Source organism: Homalodisca vitripennis, chromosome X (genome assembly GCF_021130785.1).
Source record: "Homalodisca vitripennis isolate AUS2020 chromosome X, UT_GWSS_2.1, whole genome shotgun sequence".
Classification (NCBI taxonomy): domain Eukaryota; kingdom Metazoa; phylum Arthropoda; class Insecta; order Hemiptera; family Cicadellidae; genus Homalodisca; species Homalodisca vitripennis.
The window spans coordinates 24,321,593-24,338,448 of record NC_060215.1 but is presented as its reverse complement, the minus strand read 5'-3'; the positions used below and the strand labels follow the sequence as shown (position 1 = coordinate 24,338,448).

Here is a 16,856-nt window from a genome sequence, read left to right as displayed (position 1 = left end):
AATTCCTGACTGACGGCTAATTGGATAACCTGGTAGTTTTAAAATAATATCTTAAGAGTTCAAGTAGTTTTAGTTATTTGATTGACCATTGTAATCTGTTGTAAGAAGTTATCTGACATGACCAATGCATGTAATTTTGTTACTTTGGTTGAATGAATGAGTTATTGAGCTACTCGATCTACCAGCGGGGAGAAATAGGAAGAGAGAAAATAAAAGCAGTTGTTATAGTGCTCTTCTAAGATATATGGTAAATGAGTTTAGGCACTATACAGAGTCGCAGCTAGTACGGCACATTTTGAGATTCATAATAACAATTCAGAAGTAATGCATGATTATAAGGAGCAATTCAAAGCAGCATGCATAAGATAGACTCAAATCATGTTTAGTAGTTTGAAATTGTGTTGTAGTAGACATTCGAAATCTTAAAGATACGTGCAAAAGAATGTACTTACAAAAGATTCATACTCTTGCCTGAATTTGATTTAGTCCTGACTTAAAACGTCTATAAATACAAAGCTTACATACTCCGTGCAATCATACTGCCAACGTTAGAAAACATTCTGCCAGCTGGAAAATGCAAATTGAAATCAATGTACAGAAATACCTGTATGTTCAAAGGCAAATACATAAGCAAGATACCGGTTAGGGGAAAACTGAAGTCTAGGCGGGCCAGGAATACCACCTAATACACAAACATTGACACACTGTGAAACTTGAAAACTATTCAAATCACTATTATGAAAGAAAAAGTAATGTAACGTACAAGTAAAAGTAAATTACATTTTAGATAGTCATCATACATTATGTAAATTAAGACATAATTAACTTATGGACACCAATGTATACTATACATTGTCTTTAAGTAAGGAAGTTTAAAATTATGAGTTCAAATTTTACCATATTAAATCTCTGCAACAGATAACAAAAAATGTAACAATATCGCAAGAGTAATAAGTATTAATGATTAAAATAAAATATGTGCAACGCCTCACCGTACTAACTGAAAATATAACATACATTTATATAAATATTATATATAAAAATTATAAATAATTAATAACAAAAAGCAATTATAAAGGAAAACAACTTTATTAGGCCCTAAAATACATACTATGAACAAGTTAAGCTAATATTTTTCATACAGTACTGTCTTTTAATCAATGTAGATTTTGATGGCTGTGATTCAATGTTTAAAGGTAAAGCGAAAATACTAAATTAAAAAATAATATTGTAACAGTGTAAAGTAGCTTTGAAACATTTTTGGTTCCGGCCGATAGAGTGGATTAACAAAATACGATGTAAAATTATCAGTTTGATTATGGTTTTTTGTCATAATTATTTGTGCAAATATTGTTTTTAAAATAATTCAACAACAGTTTGACTGGTATAATTTTTAAATAAAGCAGTAGTTGCAGAAGAGATTTGGAAGTAAAATTAAAACCTACCACCCTAGGCCCTGTTTTATTAAAATTTTCTAAGCTTTCATAATGGGTTCCCTACTTTCCAGATTTAGAGTAAGTATACATATCTTTGCAGTGTTTCTCAATGTAGTTGCATTAGTTAACATATTGAATAGGCCTATAGATTAACATACACAATCACATTGAATATTATAATAAGAGTTAGGTGAAGTTGATGAAAGTTTAGGCATAGTACATTTGTGGTGTTTAATACAATATTCAGGATTCATGCTTTAAAATTTGATAGTGTGGGCGTTTACAGAACTGTTGACTTTTCTGTTCTTTTCTAGTGAACTATGGTATAATCTTATCTTAAAATAGTGCATTTGGAAACTAACTGAAATTAGCCATCTACCAAGATGATAATAATGTATGGTTATTATATGATTAAAGGCCGAGGCGGCAAATCACGAATTTGACGTTATCAAAGTATTCTGCTCACCCTCCTGAACAAAAAATATATATAGTACTAGGGGGTGCAAATGACAACATGATTTTAGGGGGTATATTCATAAGTAGGTAAGTTTCTAATGTTTTTTAATGTTCAGTTTGTGTGCTGTGTCTGGATAATCTGTTTACTTGAATATTATCTGCGGCCGGGACTGATAGCGTATATGTTATCTGAGTTCTCCGGGGCATGAGTCAGTGCTTCATAAGATATCGTGTTCAGTAGGTTGGATTGAGTGAGTACATTACAATTATGAATCAACCATCCACTAGTTCGACCAACCCTAGTGAATTGTGTTTGTCTGAGTGTTTAGTAGGGCACGTAAAGAGTTTACGTTTTAACCTAAACGAAATTACTTCCTTTTTAATTGAACATGGAATTTTTAATAATAAGTGTATTTGTTCGTCGTGCGGTCGCGTGTTGTTTTTTTAAACCGGGAGACTTTGTTGTTTCGTTGCGATAGGAAAATTAGAAAAAGTAAGTGTTCTCTGTTAATATCCATCTATATATTTATATTACAGTTTTTCATGATTTATTAAGTTTTTTTCACTTAAGCCTACATAATTGCCTTTGTATTACATTCCAATTTATATTTCTGATCAGCCCCTCTAGAATTTGATATTTTACTGATAGGTACTATCTCGAGGGATGTTTTTCTTTCATTGACATCAGCGCTGGGCAGCCGAAGCCCGCGCTGATGGTCAGAGGCACTCGTCTCATTTCGATAACAAATAATTAATTTGTAGCTCGAAATTAAGAAAAACATTGTTCATTTGGATCAAAATTCTGCTCATTTCAGTATTATTTTTCATTTACGTTTGCAAAGATGGCGACGCATCCGATGACGTCATCATGAGGTTGAATCATGGTCACAAAAGGTCACGTGACGCTCGACGTGGATGTACAACATGGAAATATTACTCCGTGCGTGAACAGTTGTTCCATTTTTTTAATGTTCTAGAACTTCGTTATTTCTCATTTACACCCCATCAAACCTTATTTTTTTTTTTGTTCTATACGACGATTCCAATAAGTTAATAACGCAAAACTCGTATTTTTCCGCTCCAGCCGTTAATATGATAATTACCCAATGTATTAACCACACACTTTTTCTCTTAGTTAACAGGCTATTTTTGAGTGTTTTATACCCATTCTTACACAAATTTTGTACAAAATACACTTTTACTATAAATGTATTTGAGTAATATATTTATTTATTTATTACACTGTAAACACAATTTTACATAAATATCACTATATTATTTTTTCAGGGGAATGTAGAGATAACTATGGTATAGTAACAGGCTGCAGTATAATAAGCAACAACAATCAAATAAATTAAAAATACCTAAAATATAAAAAATAAAAATATTTGACATACAGTAGAACTCCTCATATCCGGCCACCACGGGACCGAGCCCCTGGCCGGATAATGATTCGGCCGGATAAACCAACCTACAGTACACAACATTTGACGATACAAAACAATTGTACTGTACTGTACTAACCGCACTGGAAATAATCAACGAACTGTTTACAGGTTAAACCTACTAGCTCAACTGAGGACAAAACAGGAAAATGTAAACAAATAGATACACCAAAATAACGCAAGAGTCGTGGGAGACTAGTGCGTGCAACTGTGCGTCTGCAAGCCGTGGTAAATAAATTTCGATATTGGCTTCCGGGAAGTGGCTGGATAAACCGAGGTGCGATAAAACCGAGGCCGGATATGAGGGGTTCTACTGTATTGATATTTATAGTGAACAACTGCCAGCCTTTTCATTTTTTAGAATAACAGTATTGTTTAATACAATCTTATAAGCCTATAATTTAATTCGATTAGGCGTTATTGTTCCAAACAGACAAACTCTAACACACAACAAATGTACACACAAACAAATACACAATCAACAACAAACGTGCGCTTTGTTGTGTTGTTAATTCAAACAAAGTTATATCATGTGTATGGTATTTAAGTAATGGCCTCTAATGAACTACAATGTCTAGGGATGATGACCAAATTTTAATTCCTATTCAACTTTGAATTTCAATTGAAAATTTATCTGGAATAAATTTGACCTTCTCCACTCAAGATGAGGGGTTCAAGATTTAAGTATGTTGAGTTTAAATTTTTTTAATAGTCGTTTCAGCCAAGTAGTAACTATGAAAGGAACATAGCAATATCATGCTTTTGTTACTGTAAATTTAAGAGTATGAAATATGTGTGTAAACTATTCTCTGAAGACACAACAGACACAATAGATACAGTGAATATCCAAAAATACCCTGATGTTAATGGATATATAACCGTTGTTAAAGACCGAGATTGGTGGTTAGCCTATGTGTTGGAGAAGAACGAAGAAGAACATGAAGTTAAAGTGACATATCTGAACCCTACTGGTCTTTTACCATCATTTTAATACCAAAGACAACCAGATATATTTTGGATACAATTGACAGTTGGAAAAAATTGAAGTTTGTCAATGGAAACATAAAGTTTTCTTTTGATGCCAATGTTTGATCAAATACTATGCGCCTTTCATGATATTTGCTGGGGTACAACTTCCTATTAAGACAATATTATTGAATAACATTTTGAGCGTATTTTGTTATTGGACGGTAAAAATCAGTAAAAAATTTCTATTGATTCTGAATATTATTTAGACTAAAAGTTTTGATATGTAAATACAAAAGGTTTATTAGGTAATTTTTAATGATCTTTTATTATCTCTTAAATTTTTACCTAAAATATATTTGGTGCGACAAAAATCTACAGAGGATGAACACCTATCTTGGTTTTTCTCTTTCCACCTTGTTTCTATTTGTTCCGGTACAAGTTCCCTAGGCCTACCTACAGGTGGCGAGTTTTCATCAGATGAGGTTAGCAGAGATCTGTTTACAGATGATGATAAGCTACTTTGAAGGCCTGATGTACTGGTTATGTCAGGATTGAAAGTGGTTCAGCATCCGAATCATCCATAACGCTACTCTTAGTAGAGCTATCTTCAGAATTCATATCATCAAATTCACTTTCACTAAGAAACTCATTGCTGTCTATAATATGTTAGATTGTATTTTCATTAATAGGTGAATGGCTCATGTTTTCAAAGTAAAACACCCACTAACTATATCAATGTAAACACAGAAATAGACAGACAACAGTGGAAAAAGGTGAACACCGTAACATGCAACAAACAGATGTACACTGACAACAGCTGGCAATAGCCGACCGGTATTTTCCTTTAAAATAACAAAAAGGAAAAGATTTTCAGCGGACGTTAAAAGTTATTCATTTAAACCTACATCTTGTGAAGGATATTACCGGATTACAGCTCTATTAAATATTTGGCGTTGGGAAAAAAATAAATTCTGAACATACAATTGAACAAACAGCACTTTTTGGTAGTACCGCAGTCGTCCGATCAATCGGACATTGGCACTAAGGGGGTCAACAAGTCTCCAAGTGTTCTTTGTGTTTAAAATATTAGAATGAGCTCCATGGCCCAATGTGGCCAAGGAAATTTTTCAGAATCTGTGAGAAATACCAACTTAAAAGAGTGATAAAAATAAAAGCGCCTTGAGAATTGTCGTAGATAGTGGTGTAAATAATGACTCGGTATGAGTGAAGAGGGCTTTCTTCATAGCCAAATTTAAAGTCCATGTCACTAAAGAGACAATTAATTATTAACATTTTTAGCTTGGATAACCTGTTCTGCTCAAAACATGTGAATACATAGTACCTATTTACTTATTGTGTAGTTTACATGTTCGCCCACATTTCTGTAGGTTAGACTGTTAGTACGTTGATGGTACATTATTTATTTGTTTTTTTTTTTTCAGAAAAAGCCTACAACCATGGAACAGTTACAAACAATTGAAGATGTAAGTACTTAAATGTTTATGTTAATTGTTATGTTTATTTCATTAAAAATTTGACTTGTTAAAGCCACTAAACTCTTTAGTTGGAACTATTTTTAAATACCTGATTTGCATCAAAAACACTAGTATAATCCGCAGATATCATTCTAAACGCAAGAAAGTATTTCTTGTAAACACCGATTCCGAGAGCACTTAGTCAAAACCAGGTGTTGATTTTTCACCTAAACATTTAATATTTCTAATAGTGCTTAGGTATGTTAAAAATGAACTTACGGGTTATAGAACCAAATTTGTTTAAATTTTACAATAATTGAAAGAATATCTTATTTTTTACATATTAACATCAGCAGAATTAATTATTTCTATATATTTTATTCGTGAGTACAATATTTGTACATGTTTTGTAAGATCAGAGTTCTCTGATGATAATGACAATGAGCTCAATAACTTCATTTGCTGTTAGTACTTAAATATAGATTACAAGAAAAGCAATAGCCAATTGAGGATTTATTCTGTGTAACAACCCATGTAGTAAATTAAAATTGTTATTTTGTTGGACATATGAATGTAAATTCATTACAAATATAAAATAAGACAAATGTAATAGTATTTTAAAATTTAACAGGGTGCGTTATGAAAGTAATGCATATGATTTTATTGTGACGCTACTATTTATCACAGCGATCTCAGAGCGGCCCGGATAAGTGGTGGGTCTTCTGCTCTTCCAAAACGCACCCAGTCTCAGTTCGCTTCAAGCAGTAAGAGTGGTAGGATGTGTCTGCATGAAGTGTGTTTTTGTATTGTGTCACGGCGTGATAGAGCGTTCGCCGGAACAGCGGTACACGATCAAGTTTTATTTGCGGCTTGGGAAGAATGCAACGGAAACTTATCAAATGCTTCAAGAGGCCTTTGAGGAGCAATTTATTTCGGGATACCAATGCAGAAGTTGGCACACACAACACACATTCTTCTCCCAGTCCTAAAAAGGCGTCCATGAGGAACTCTCGGATCAAAACAATGCTGGTATTCTTCTTTGATGTCTGAGGATCATCCATTTTGAGTTTGTACCGCAAGTACAAACTGTCAACGCAGCCTTTTACCTGGAGGTGCTCAAGAGACTGAAAGGCCAACTGGCGCGTGCGTCCGACAAAAAAGACATCTTCAAGCTCTACCACGATTATGTCTACAGCCACACGGCCTTTGTCGTTACTCACTTCCTGATCCAGAACAAGGCCCCTGTGGTACCACAGCTTCCTTACAGCCCTGACTTTGCTCCATATGAATATTTTTTGTTCCCCCGACTGAATAGAGAGATGATGAGAAAGCACTGGGAGTCAATGCAGAACATCCAAACTCACGTAACAAGGTTCTTGAGAGGCATTCTAGTGAAGGAGCTCCAGAGTGCTTACAGGTATGGCAGAATCATTTCCACAGGAGTACTAGTACAGGAGGAAACTATTTTGAAGAATTTATACCATTTCTAGCAATCGGATGAACAAACCTATCTTTATTAGAAAATGTGCATTCCTTTCATAATGCACTCTGTATCATTCATCCTGGTGAATTTAACAATTGATATGTAGTGAGTCACAACTGTGATTCCTAGACAGCCTTCCTGTGATTCCTAGATAGATAACTTTGTTACTAACACAGATTAAAAAATTAAATGCATTTGGTTCAATCATTCCAATATTAGGATAATGAAAACAAAGTAAAGCTCTTACACACAAAACAAATAAATAACAATTTTTTTAGTGGTTTTACAGCATGCTAAATATATGAGAAAAAAGTGTACAAATTGAAACAGCATCCACTCCTCAATAACATAAACACCTTTTCCACTAATGTAAAATAAATATATTTGTTAAATTAACTTAAATATAAATTTGGTATTTTAAACCTAAAAAATAATTTACCATGCTTTATTTAACCCTACAACTGGCATGAAAAGAATTTTTGTGGTCAAAGGTCTGTCTGATTTGTTAACGACGAATAATCGTTGCTAAAGTAGATGTGTACAGTTATTTAAATTTTTAAGTGTTTAGGGTCATATAAATGATTTTTATTTATTTTTTTATTCTGTCAGAGCATTAACTATAGTACCAATTTATTGTTCTTACATTGATTATCATACAACATTTTCACCATGTTGTGAAACTGTAAACAAGTGCTGGATATTGTGTTTGGAGATACAAATGCAATAATATTTGTTGAAAAATGTATTTTGTAGTGTTTTTAGTGTTGTTATTACTGTGGTTAGCTTTCTTAGTTTATAGTTTTAATTGTTCATTATGGGTGAAATCTTTGAGACCGACCGAACAAAACTCGTTTTATATCATCGTATTTCTAGTGATCAGGTAAACCTGACAGACCACGTAATGGATGTGTTGGCTAGTAAGTGTTCGCTCGCAATCGTGGGAGTCATACAGAGAAATTGTTCTTCCACCTGGTGATGTCCTTGGTCTTGCTCATGAACTCCCCAAACACTAACTGTCACTTGTATGTGAGTGTGAAAACTCGAAAAAGAAAACTAATTTCTTTTACCCTGTATGTAAATGTGGAGATCACCCTAAGTCCTACCATCTGTTCGAATACTATGCCAGACCAGTTTGACATGGAGCCTGCAAGTGTAGGGTGGAATCCAGTGACTCTGAGTGAAAGATGAAACTATGTATATGGTGTACATATATAATTAAAATAGGATTCAAATTTAGTTTTTCATTTTATTTTTGTTTTAACTTAATACGTACATAAACATAATTTATTGCAGTCATAAGATTATGTTTACCCATGAAAAATATTATTTCTTAGAGAACAATCTATTAAAAAAACAAAAAAGTGTAAGTGCTTGTACTTTTTTATAGAAATAACTTTTGAGGTAAATGTTAGAATAACTATATATTTCTGGAATTGGCACAAAATTTATAATAAGTTATGCATTTACAGTTTTGATGTAAAACTCATTGCTAAGCAGTTGCACAGAGCTGAATATTTACAAAAATAGTTTTTAAATTTTGCTGCAAACAAATTATTAGGAAACTAATAATTTGTTTGCAGCATGGAAACTAACAATGGGTTATTGTTACTACAATATTCTCCCAATATTTGTGAATAAAATTACTTGTAATTGTGTAAATTTGGACTGACAGTCATGAAATTGTAATACATTATAAAAAAAATCTGCGTTTCTGTTGAAATAGAGCCGTCAGTACAGAGTGATACCATGATACCAATGTCAGTTATAGAGTTAAATAAAAAAAGGGCTTTTTAGTTTGCTAATTAAATTTGCATACCTGATAGCAAACCACAAAGAATAGTTAAGACTTATGAAGTCACTGAAGGCTATAATGGAAGTTGAGATGAATGGTAGTTCCCTGAAGTCGACACGCCGCCGTGTAGGGTGCTATTCTTGCCATTGTCACGAGTCGGACCAGATCCTTCCAATTGGACAGAATTCTCATGGCCTCTCCTTCCGGCACATCTTTATTTCTCATCCAGGCCAACGCTTATTTATTTTTTTCTTTCTCTATTAAACAGAAGGCTGGGCACGTACCTAAAATGATACATATTTAAACACACCTTTAACACCTGAACACATTTAATTATACAGAGTGGGCCAGATAAAAACCGGTCCCGAGAGGCGTAGGCGCGCCGATGTACAGCATGACGGGACATTGACCTTTCCCCTTCCACTACTGTCTGCCGTCCGTTCCTGTCCTGTCTATCTGTCCACGTCAGTGTAGCTTGAGTGTTTGACCGAGCAGTGTGGATCATGCCGTATTCAATAGAACAGCGTGTTTTCATAGTGGAGGAATATGTTCGTACAACTTCAATAATGTCGGTCCGTGAAAAGTTTCTTGAGAAGTATCCTGAAGGTCGAGTTCCTGCTAAATCAACCATTCAGGATTTAATTAAAAAGTGGCGTACAACAGGCAATGTGTCCAATATGAAGAGAGACAAACAACCAACTGTACGAACACCAGAAGCTGTGGCCAATGTACAGACCATTATTGGAAGGAGTCCTTCAAAGTCAACACGACGATTTATCGCAACAAGTCGGAATTTCTCGAACATCTTGTCGGCGTATACTGCATGGATTAAAAATGCATGCCTATCGTGTGAGTGTTATTCAGGGAATTGAAAGAGGTTGATTTGGCTAGACGTGTACGTTACTGTCAATGGGTTCTTCAAGAAATTGCAGAAGGTAACGTGGATCCATTTTTATTCATTTCTACAGACGAAGCATGGTTCCACTTATCAGGGTATGTAAATTCTCAAAATACGCGGTATTGGGCAACACACAATCCTCATGTAACCCATGAGAAACCATTGCATGACTTTAAAATTGGTGTTTTGGTGCGCAATGTCTGGTCGCCGGATCATTGGACCAATATTCTTCGAGGAGACAGTTAATACAGACGTTTATCTACGGATCTATGAAGAATTTGTTACACAACTGAATCCAGAAGAAGAAGTGTCATATGCGTACTTCCAACAAGATGGGGCAACCTGTCACACTTCTGATCGATCTCTCGCTCGAATCCACAGTGATTTTACTAAAGAGAGAACCATCAGTAAAGACTTGTGGCCAGCCAGATCGCCCGACCTATCGCCTTGCGATTTTTATCTCTGGGGCCGTCTCAAAGGTAATGTCTATCACAACAACCCACGGACTTTAGAAGAATTGAAGCAAAACATACGACAAGAAATTGCCAACATTCCAGTAGAAGAATTGCAGACTGTTTTCCTGAACATGATTCGCCGTGCTGAAATTTGCATACAAGTTGGTGGCTCCCATTTTGAACAGAGACTGTAAATCCTTAAATGTACATGTTGTAAAATAGACAAAATAAAATTTCATTTTACTTAATATTATGTATTTTTTTTATTTCGCCTAGTCACTTTTTCAGTTTCCTGTACGCATTGTATGAGTATTACGTAAACTCGCTCGGGACCGGTTTTATCTGGCCCACTCTGTACCTTGGTGTTAGGAAAGGTGTTGCTTATATTCCTAGCAGAAAATGTCTTATTGTTTCTTGGCTTCCAATAGAGTTTTACCGACTGTGAAACTAAATCTACGATAATAGGCAGTGCATTAATTGTTCAAAATATTAAATTAACCTATTTTATTTTATTTTGTATCAGCAAAATTAGTGTTGGTGACTATGATTTGTCCTTATCTGGAGAATGACCTATATATGTATTTAATGCATTGTCATAACCATAAGATCCCCAAACTAACAAGGGTTAGAGAATTCAAATCTTATACATTAGGTGCAAATAAACACTAAGTATCTACCGAGAAAGATATGGTTTTGAAATGATTTGATCTAACTTAAAAAAAACAATAAAACATTTTGTTTATGGATCAATAATATTTTCATAGTGTTAATATGAAACTTTTAACATAAATTTCCTGTAAGTTGTAGTATTTTATATAGATTAATTCTGATCTTATATTTGACTTGTTTTAGAGTCTTATAAAAATTGAAGACTACAAGAGACACACAGAAAGGTCTCAGAAAAAAGCAGTTGCCAATGTGCTGATCTACGGCGCAGCTCTGTACATCTTGGCTTGTGTGATTGTGTTCGTCTGGTATCTGCCGGAGTCTTGGCTGGTCAGATTAGGTTTGCTTGTTCCTCTGGTACTGGTGCCGTTCATGTGAGTAACTCAACCTTGCACTAATTGTTCATTTATGTTTTGTTTCGGTTATATATTATTTAATTGTACAGTTTGTTGTAAAAACAAAAAGTACACCATGGTCATAAATAATCAAAATTATGTTTCATGAAAAACAAAACAAACTTGTGTAAAATTAACATAAATTCATAACCATATTTTTGTGTAGCAAGACAGTGCACTTGTAACTACACTTAATAATATTCTTTCAATTAATGTAAAACTTCGTTTAAAAACATACAGTCTCTATTAAAAGCAGCCTTTATATTGCTATGATAAATACTAAAATACTAAAGTTGTTTACTTGGGAGCAGTATTTAGTATGTTGAATGCGGCAGTGATGCCTTATGGCACAGAGACTGAGTCCATTGTTCGGCACTCAGTTTAGACCAGCAGTGAAGGTGTTTCTCTAGTTAGCTCTCTTTAGTCACTGCACACAATAATTGAGAATCAGAAAATGTTTGCTAATGAGTGGATTGCTTAAAAACTAATAAACAATGCTAAAATATTACACTTAAATTCTGTATTGTTCTTACCTGTTTTCACACTACCAGATTCAAAGTTTAGATTGAGAAATTATTTGGGCGCCTATCATTTTAGTTATATTTCACTCAAAATCAGAGTTAATAGTTTTTCAAGAGAACTTACATGCAGCTGGGGTTTATGCCATGTTTAACCTATTAATATTTGATTAACCCAATTCACTGTGGGAAATGAGCCAACGTGTGAACAAAAATGTGAAAGAGTACAAATGGTTTTATTTATTATTTTATTTTGATTTGTTGATTGGGAATTATTAATTTCATTCGGGGGTTGAAATGTCAGCCCGGCAACACTGGAGCTGGCCCTCACCCAGTCCGTACTCAATACTCAGCTGATTGTTCAGCTGAACAATATTCACTTGAGAGCACTGTGTTCAAAAATGGTGTCATCGGAATTGTCTAAACTTGAGTCAGATTCTTCTCCATTTAAAAACAAGTGACTACACAACACACATCAGAGAAAGTAAACCAAGATGGTAATTAGAGAACGGTTTACGTGAAAAGGAACAGTGAAACTGGCTCTACATGCAGTGAGCAACAAAACCTTTCTGCCCATTATTGGGCTAACACTGAGGCAATCAGTCAGGGTGCAGTGAGGGGCTTGATGTCCAACTAGCCGCTGCACATACTAGGATTGTAGGAATTCCAGCCTCTTGCAGACAACACACTGCTGGGCAGAAAAAGATTTTTTTGTGGGTAAATTCATGATTTATTGAATCTATAAATGATCAAATGTAAAAATACTTAATTTTTTCTGAGGAGATTTGAGTTATAATTTGAATTACTTTAAAATTAGTTATGGTGGGAAGGGTTGAATCATTGAGAATGTTGAGTTAAGCATTGTCCACCTTCTCTTAGTGCAGCTTCAGGAATCTAATGCTATCTCAGACATGACTCCAGGATTCCGGACTCATGTTCGTCTGAAGCTAACTCGGTTGCTCCACTGTGCTTAAGAGTTCATGTCTAAATTATCGTAGTGAACTAGAGTGTACTACTGATGAGACAATGAGAATACCTCTTCACCTATATTGCATTATATTTTGTAGTACAGGTATATCTGATGTCGAAACGATGTAAAGAGTTCATTTTGAGCTTCTTTGTCACCGACTTTTTTTTTGGATCACTTGAGACAAACATGCCTCCAGATTTCAGGAGTCAAGTCTGTGACAGTGTCAGATTTTAGACACTACACTAAGAGGAAGGTGAACTGGAGCTCAACTCACATTCACAAATATTTCATTGCCAATTAAAACTCTGTTTTTTAGACCATTAAAGTAACTTCCTTCTATAATTTGTGTAGGAAGAAATTATTGTCATTTAGAAAGCTGTTTTATTATAATGTCAGAATAAACTAGCACAAAGTAGAGGTTGCGTAAGTGTGGTGAGTCCCAGGAAGCGAGTGAAATATTAATACCAGCATGGAACTGTGGATTGGCATGTATAAGTCTGTCATAATGTTTTCATAAAATTTTTTTTAAATTTTTATCATAACAATCTTATTGTGGAATTTTGATTTAAGTAATTTTAAAACCATCCGATGGATCTTTTGATAGTGTTTAAATTAATAGGTATAAAGCAATGGAGTCTGATCTTTGATATGAGATTAGCTCAAGAATTATTTTTTGAGGCAGTGTAAACTTTTGCTAGTTATCAATTTAATTTCAATTAGTTTGATTTTATTTGTTTCCAATTTTTTTATTTGATTCTAGTGTTTAAGCTTTGTACACTTAACACTTATTCAGTAATTTGAACATGCCTACTTTGTATCTGTTTTGTTTAAGCTGATTAAGATTATTGTACGAGGGCTGTTTTTTTAAGTAAGGGCCGTTTTTTTTTTTGTAAATAAACAACAATTATTTTTTTCAAAATACATTTATTTTCAGAATCTGCATACTTTTCTTTTATTTTTCTACATAGTTGCCTTGTTTGTTAAGGCACTTATCATATCTTAAAACTAAGTTTTGAAATCCCTCTTCAAAGAAATCTGCCGCCTGCTCTGACAACCAGGAGTTCACGGCGCCTAGACTTCTTCGTCGTCACGTCATTGTAGCGCTTCCCGCCAAGATGATTTTTCAAGTAACGAAAAAGGTGGAAATCGCTCGGAGCAAGGTCGGGGCTGTACGGCGGATGATTCAAAACTTCCCAGCCAAAAGAGTCGATTCATTTCCTGTGTCTACGAGCAGCGGTGTGAGGCCTTGCATTTGTCGTGGAGGAGCAGAATTCCCTTTGTCAGCATGCCGCGTCTTTTGTTCTGAATGGCCGCGTCGGAGATACTGGCCAGGGTTGCGCAGTAGGCCTTTCTGAGTTAATCGTCATTCCTCGCGGCATATAAAGTCCACTAGCAAAACACCGCGCCTGTCCCAGAACACAGTTGCCATAACTTTGCGCCGCGACAATCCCGGCCACAGCGTTTGCTTGGCTTTGACTTTGACTGGAGATGTTGTGTGCCGCCATTTATCATGGACTGTTGCTTTGATTCATGGAGTGATATGGGATACCCATGTTTCATCTCCTGTGACAATTCGACTCAACATGTCGTCTCCTTCCTCGTCGTAGCGGGTCAAGAAAGTCAAAGAACTGCTTAATCTCTTTTTTTTGTGATCCTCAGTGAGGAGTTTGGGTACCCATCTTGAGCACAATTTTTAAAGTTTAGGTTTTCTGACACAATTTTTGTACAGATACTGACCTGGACACTTGAGGAAATTCCATAGAGAGAGTGATTATTGTGAACCGTCGGTCCTCATGAATTTTTGCGTCAACTGCAGTAATCAAATCTCCCGTGATCACAGATGGCCGGCCCCCTGAGCGATCTTCATCGTGGACATTTTCGCGGCCATCTTTAAATTCTCGGACCCATTTCCGCACTTTACCTTCACTCATTGCCTTGGCACCATACACCTCACAAAGCTGACGGTGAATGTCAGCAGCCGACATGTTTCTTGCAGGTCAAAAATCGTATCACTGACCGAATCTCACACGCGGCGGGTGATTCGATAATCTTAAACATTTTAAAGATCCACAGTAATGCATACAGGTTAGCTACAGAGCTGCAACTGGCATGAAGTTGTTTGCTAAGAATGCCGGGAGGTGGGGCGCACGCTCGTTACGGCAGGAACGCGAACTACTACCGTGTACGGGAGAGGAGAACGGCCCTTACTTAAAAAACAGCCCTCGTACAATTAAAAAATTGCAACTGCTACTATTTTGACCTACAAGGAATCACAACGTTTAACTTTTTCACATATCAGAATATATATTCTGATATATATATATATATATATATATATATATATATATATATATATAATATATATAATTGCAACCTTGATGTCATAAAACTGGTATTGTATTGATGTACTACCATACCTAATCTCTGTCATTACTCATTTTATTACTGTCATACCTTTATCTTATCTTTACTCAGAAGCTTACAGAATTAAGCTTAACTAATAAGAATCATCTTTATTCATTTTTACACATGGTTTACAGATGAATGGCATCATGATTGTAAATACAATATTTAATTCTCTTATTAACTATATACATCCAAACACATATATAAACAGTACTCGATTTGAGGCCGAACACAATGTAATGGCATTCCAGTACTTATCTCTGAAAAAATAGGGACTTTATTTTCTCCAAAAACCTTACCCCTGCACCTCAGAAATATGTAAAAATACAGTTTTCAAACTGCATATTGTCCTGAAATTTATCTCTTGGGTGATGTTCCACATCTCTCAAACCCGAGAAAGTTAAGAGTCCTGCCACCTCGAGGTGTAGAAATTGAGCACTGCATAGGTAAACAATATTTAAAATTGTGATTATAATTAGTGAACTAAAAATGTAAAAAGATTTATGAGTATATGTAGTTATTACACAGTGTATGTAAAAAGAGAGAGTTTCACAAGTTACAATATCAACTGTAGTTGTACGCTACTTAATAACAGTGTTAGTTAAACGATAGTGTTTGTTTACAACCCACCAACACGTGTTTAGTAATCTCTGAGTAATATTTTGATAATTATGATTCTGCTTAGACTATTTCTCAGTGTTTATAACTATAAAATGTATCATTTATAAAATAAATTTTAGTGTAATATAATGTTTTTTTACTAAGGATTTATTAAATTTGTTTTATTTTTAAGGTTTTACAAAGCAGCAAAATGTTGGAATTGTGTAAACTAAAACCAAACAAATGTGTATAATCTTTTTATTTTGATTGTATTATGATTAGCCTATTTCATATTCAATCAAGAAAAAAAGGACGTGTTCAATCTCAGATAGTGTTCCTAGTAGAACAATAGACAATAGACAGTAGCACAGTATCAAGTATTATATGTAGGCTACTTCAAAATAGATTTTAATAAAGCAATGGTGCAGTATATAGAAATAGTTTAGTCTCCTACACTGGCTGAGAATGTACTCAAAGAGAGAGCAAGCTCTCAATCTTCATCTGAGTACACTGTAACATAGTAACAAATTAAAAAATATAAAAATGAATTTGTAAACCCTTGTCATCGTTGGGATTTATATAACAAAAAAAAAAAAAAAAAAAAACAAAAAAAAAAAAAAAACATAATATTTAGGAATTAAATGTTTAAGAAATATCCCTGATTATATAAAAAGTGAGGGTAAATTTACTTGTTTTAAAAGAAAGTTAAAAGAGTTTTTGGTAGAGTTAACTTTATATTCTTCTGAAGAATTTGAATTTCCCATAAGATCTTAATATTAATTTTTGTAATAAGTGCATACTGTTTAATACTTGTTAGATATCTGTTAAAATTAAATTATAAACTTTACATAATAATTATATATTGTAATTTGACTACTTTTTTCATTAAATT

The 16,856-nt window shown here is 34.4% G+C and overlaps 1 protein-coding gene across 5 annotated transcripts in view; it reads left to right on the top strand.

Moving 5' to 3' along the window:
• The first annotated feature begins 1,223 nt into the window (after window positions 1-1,223).
• The window catches only part of LOC124368794 (endoplasmic reticulum junction formation protein lunapark-B), a 69,732-nt gene continuing 54,099 nt past the window's right edge, over window positions 1,224-16,856 (top strand). For 2 of the 5 annotated variants that reach the window (XM_046826171.1, XM_046826170.1), the window contains exons 1-3: window positions 1,225-1,514; window positions 5,749-5,790; window positions 11,262-11,449. In XM_046826171.1, the coding sequence (XP_046682127.1) occupies window positions 1,488-1,514; window positions 5,749-5,790; window positions 11,262-11,449 (257 nt within the window). In that variant the 5' untranslated portion in view covers window positions 1,225-1,487. Of the gene's footprint in view, window positions 1,515-5,748; window positions 5,791-11,261; window positions 11,450-16,856 lie in introns of all 5 variants that reach the window. The other 3 variants (XM_046826169.1, XM_046826172.1, XM_046826173.1) reach the window with 3 other exon arrangements.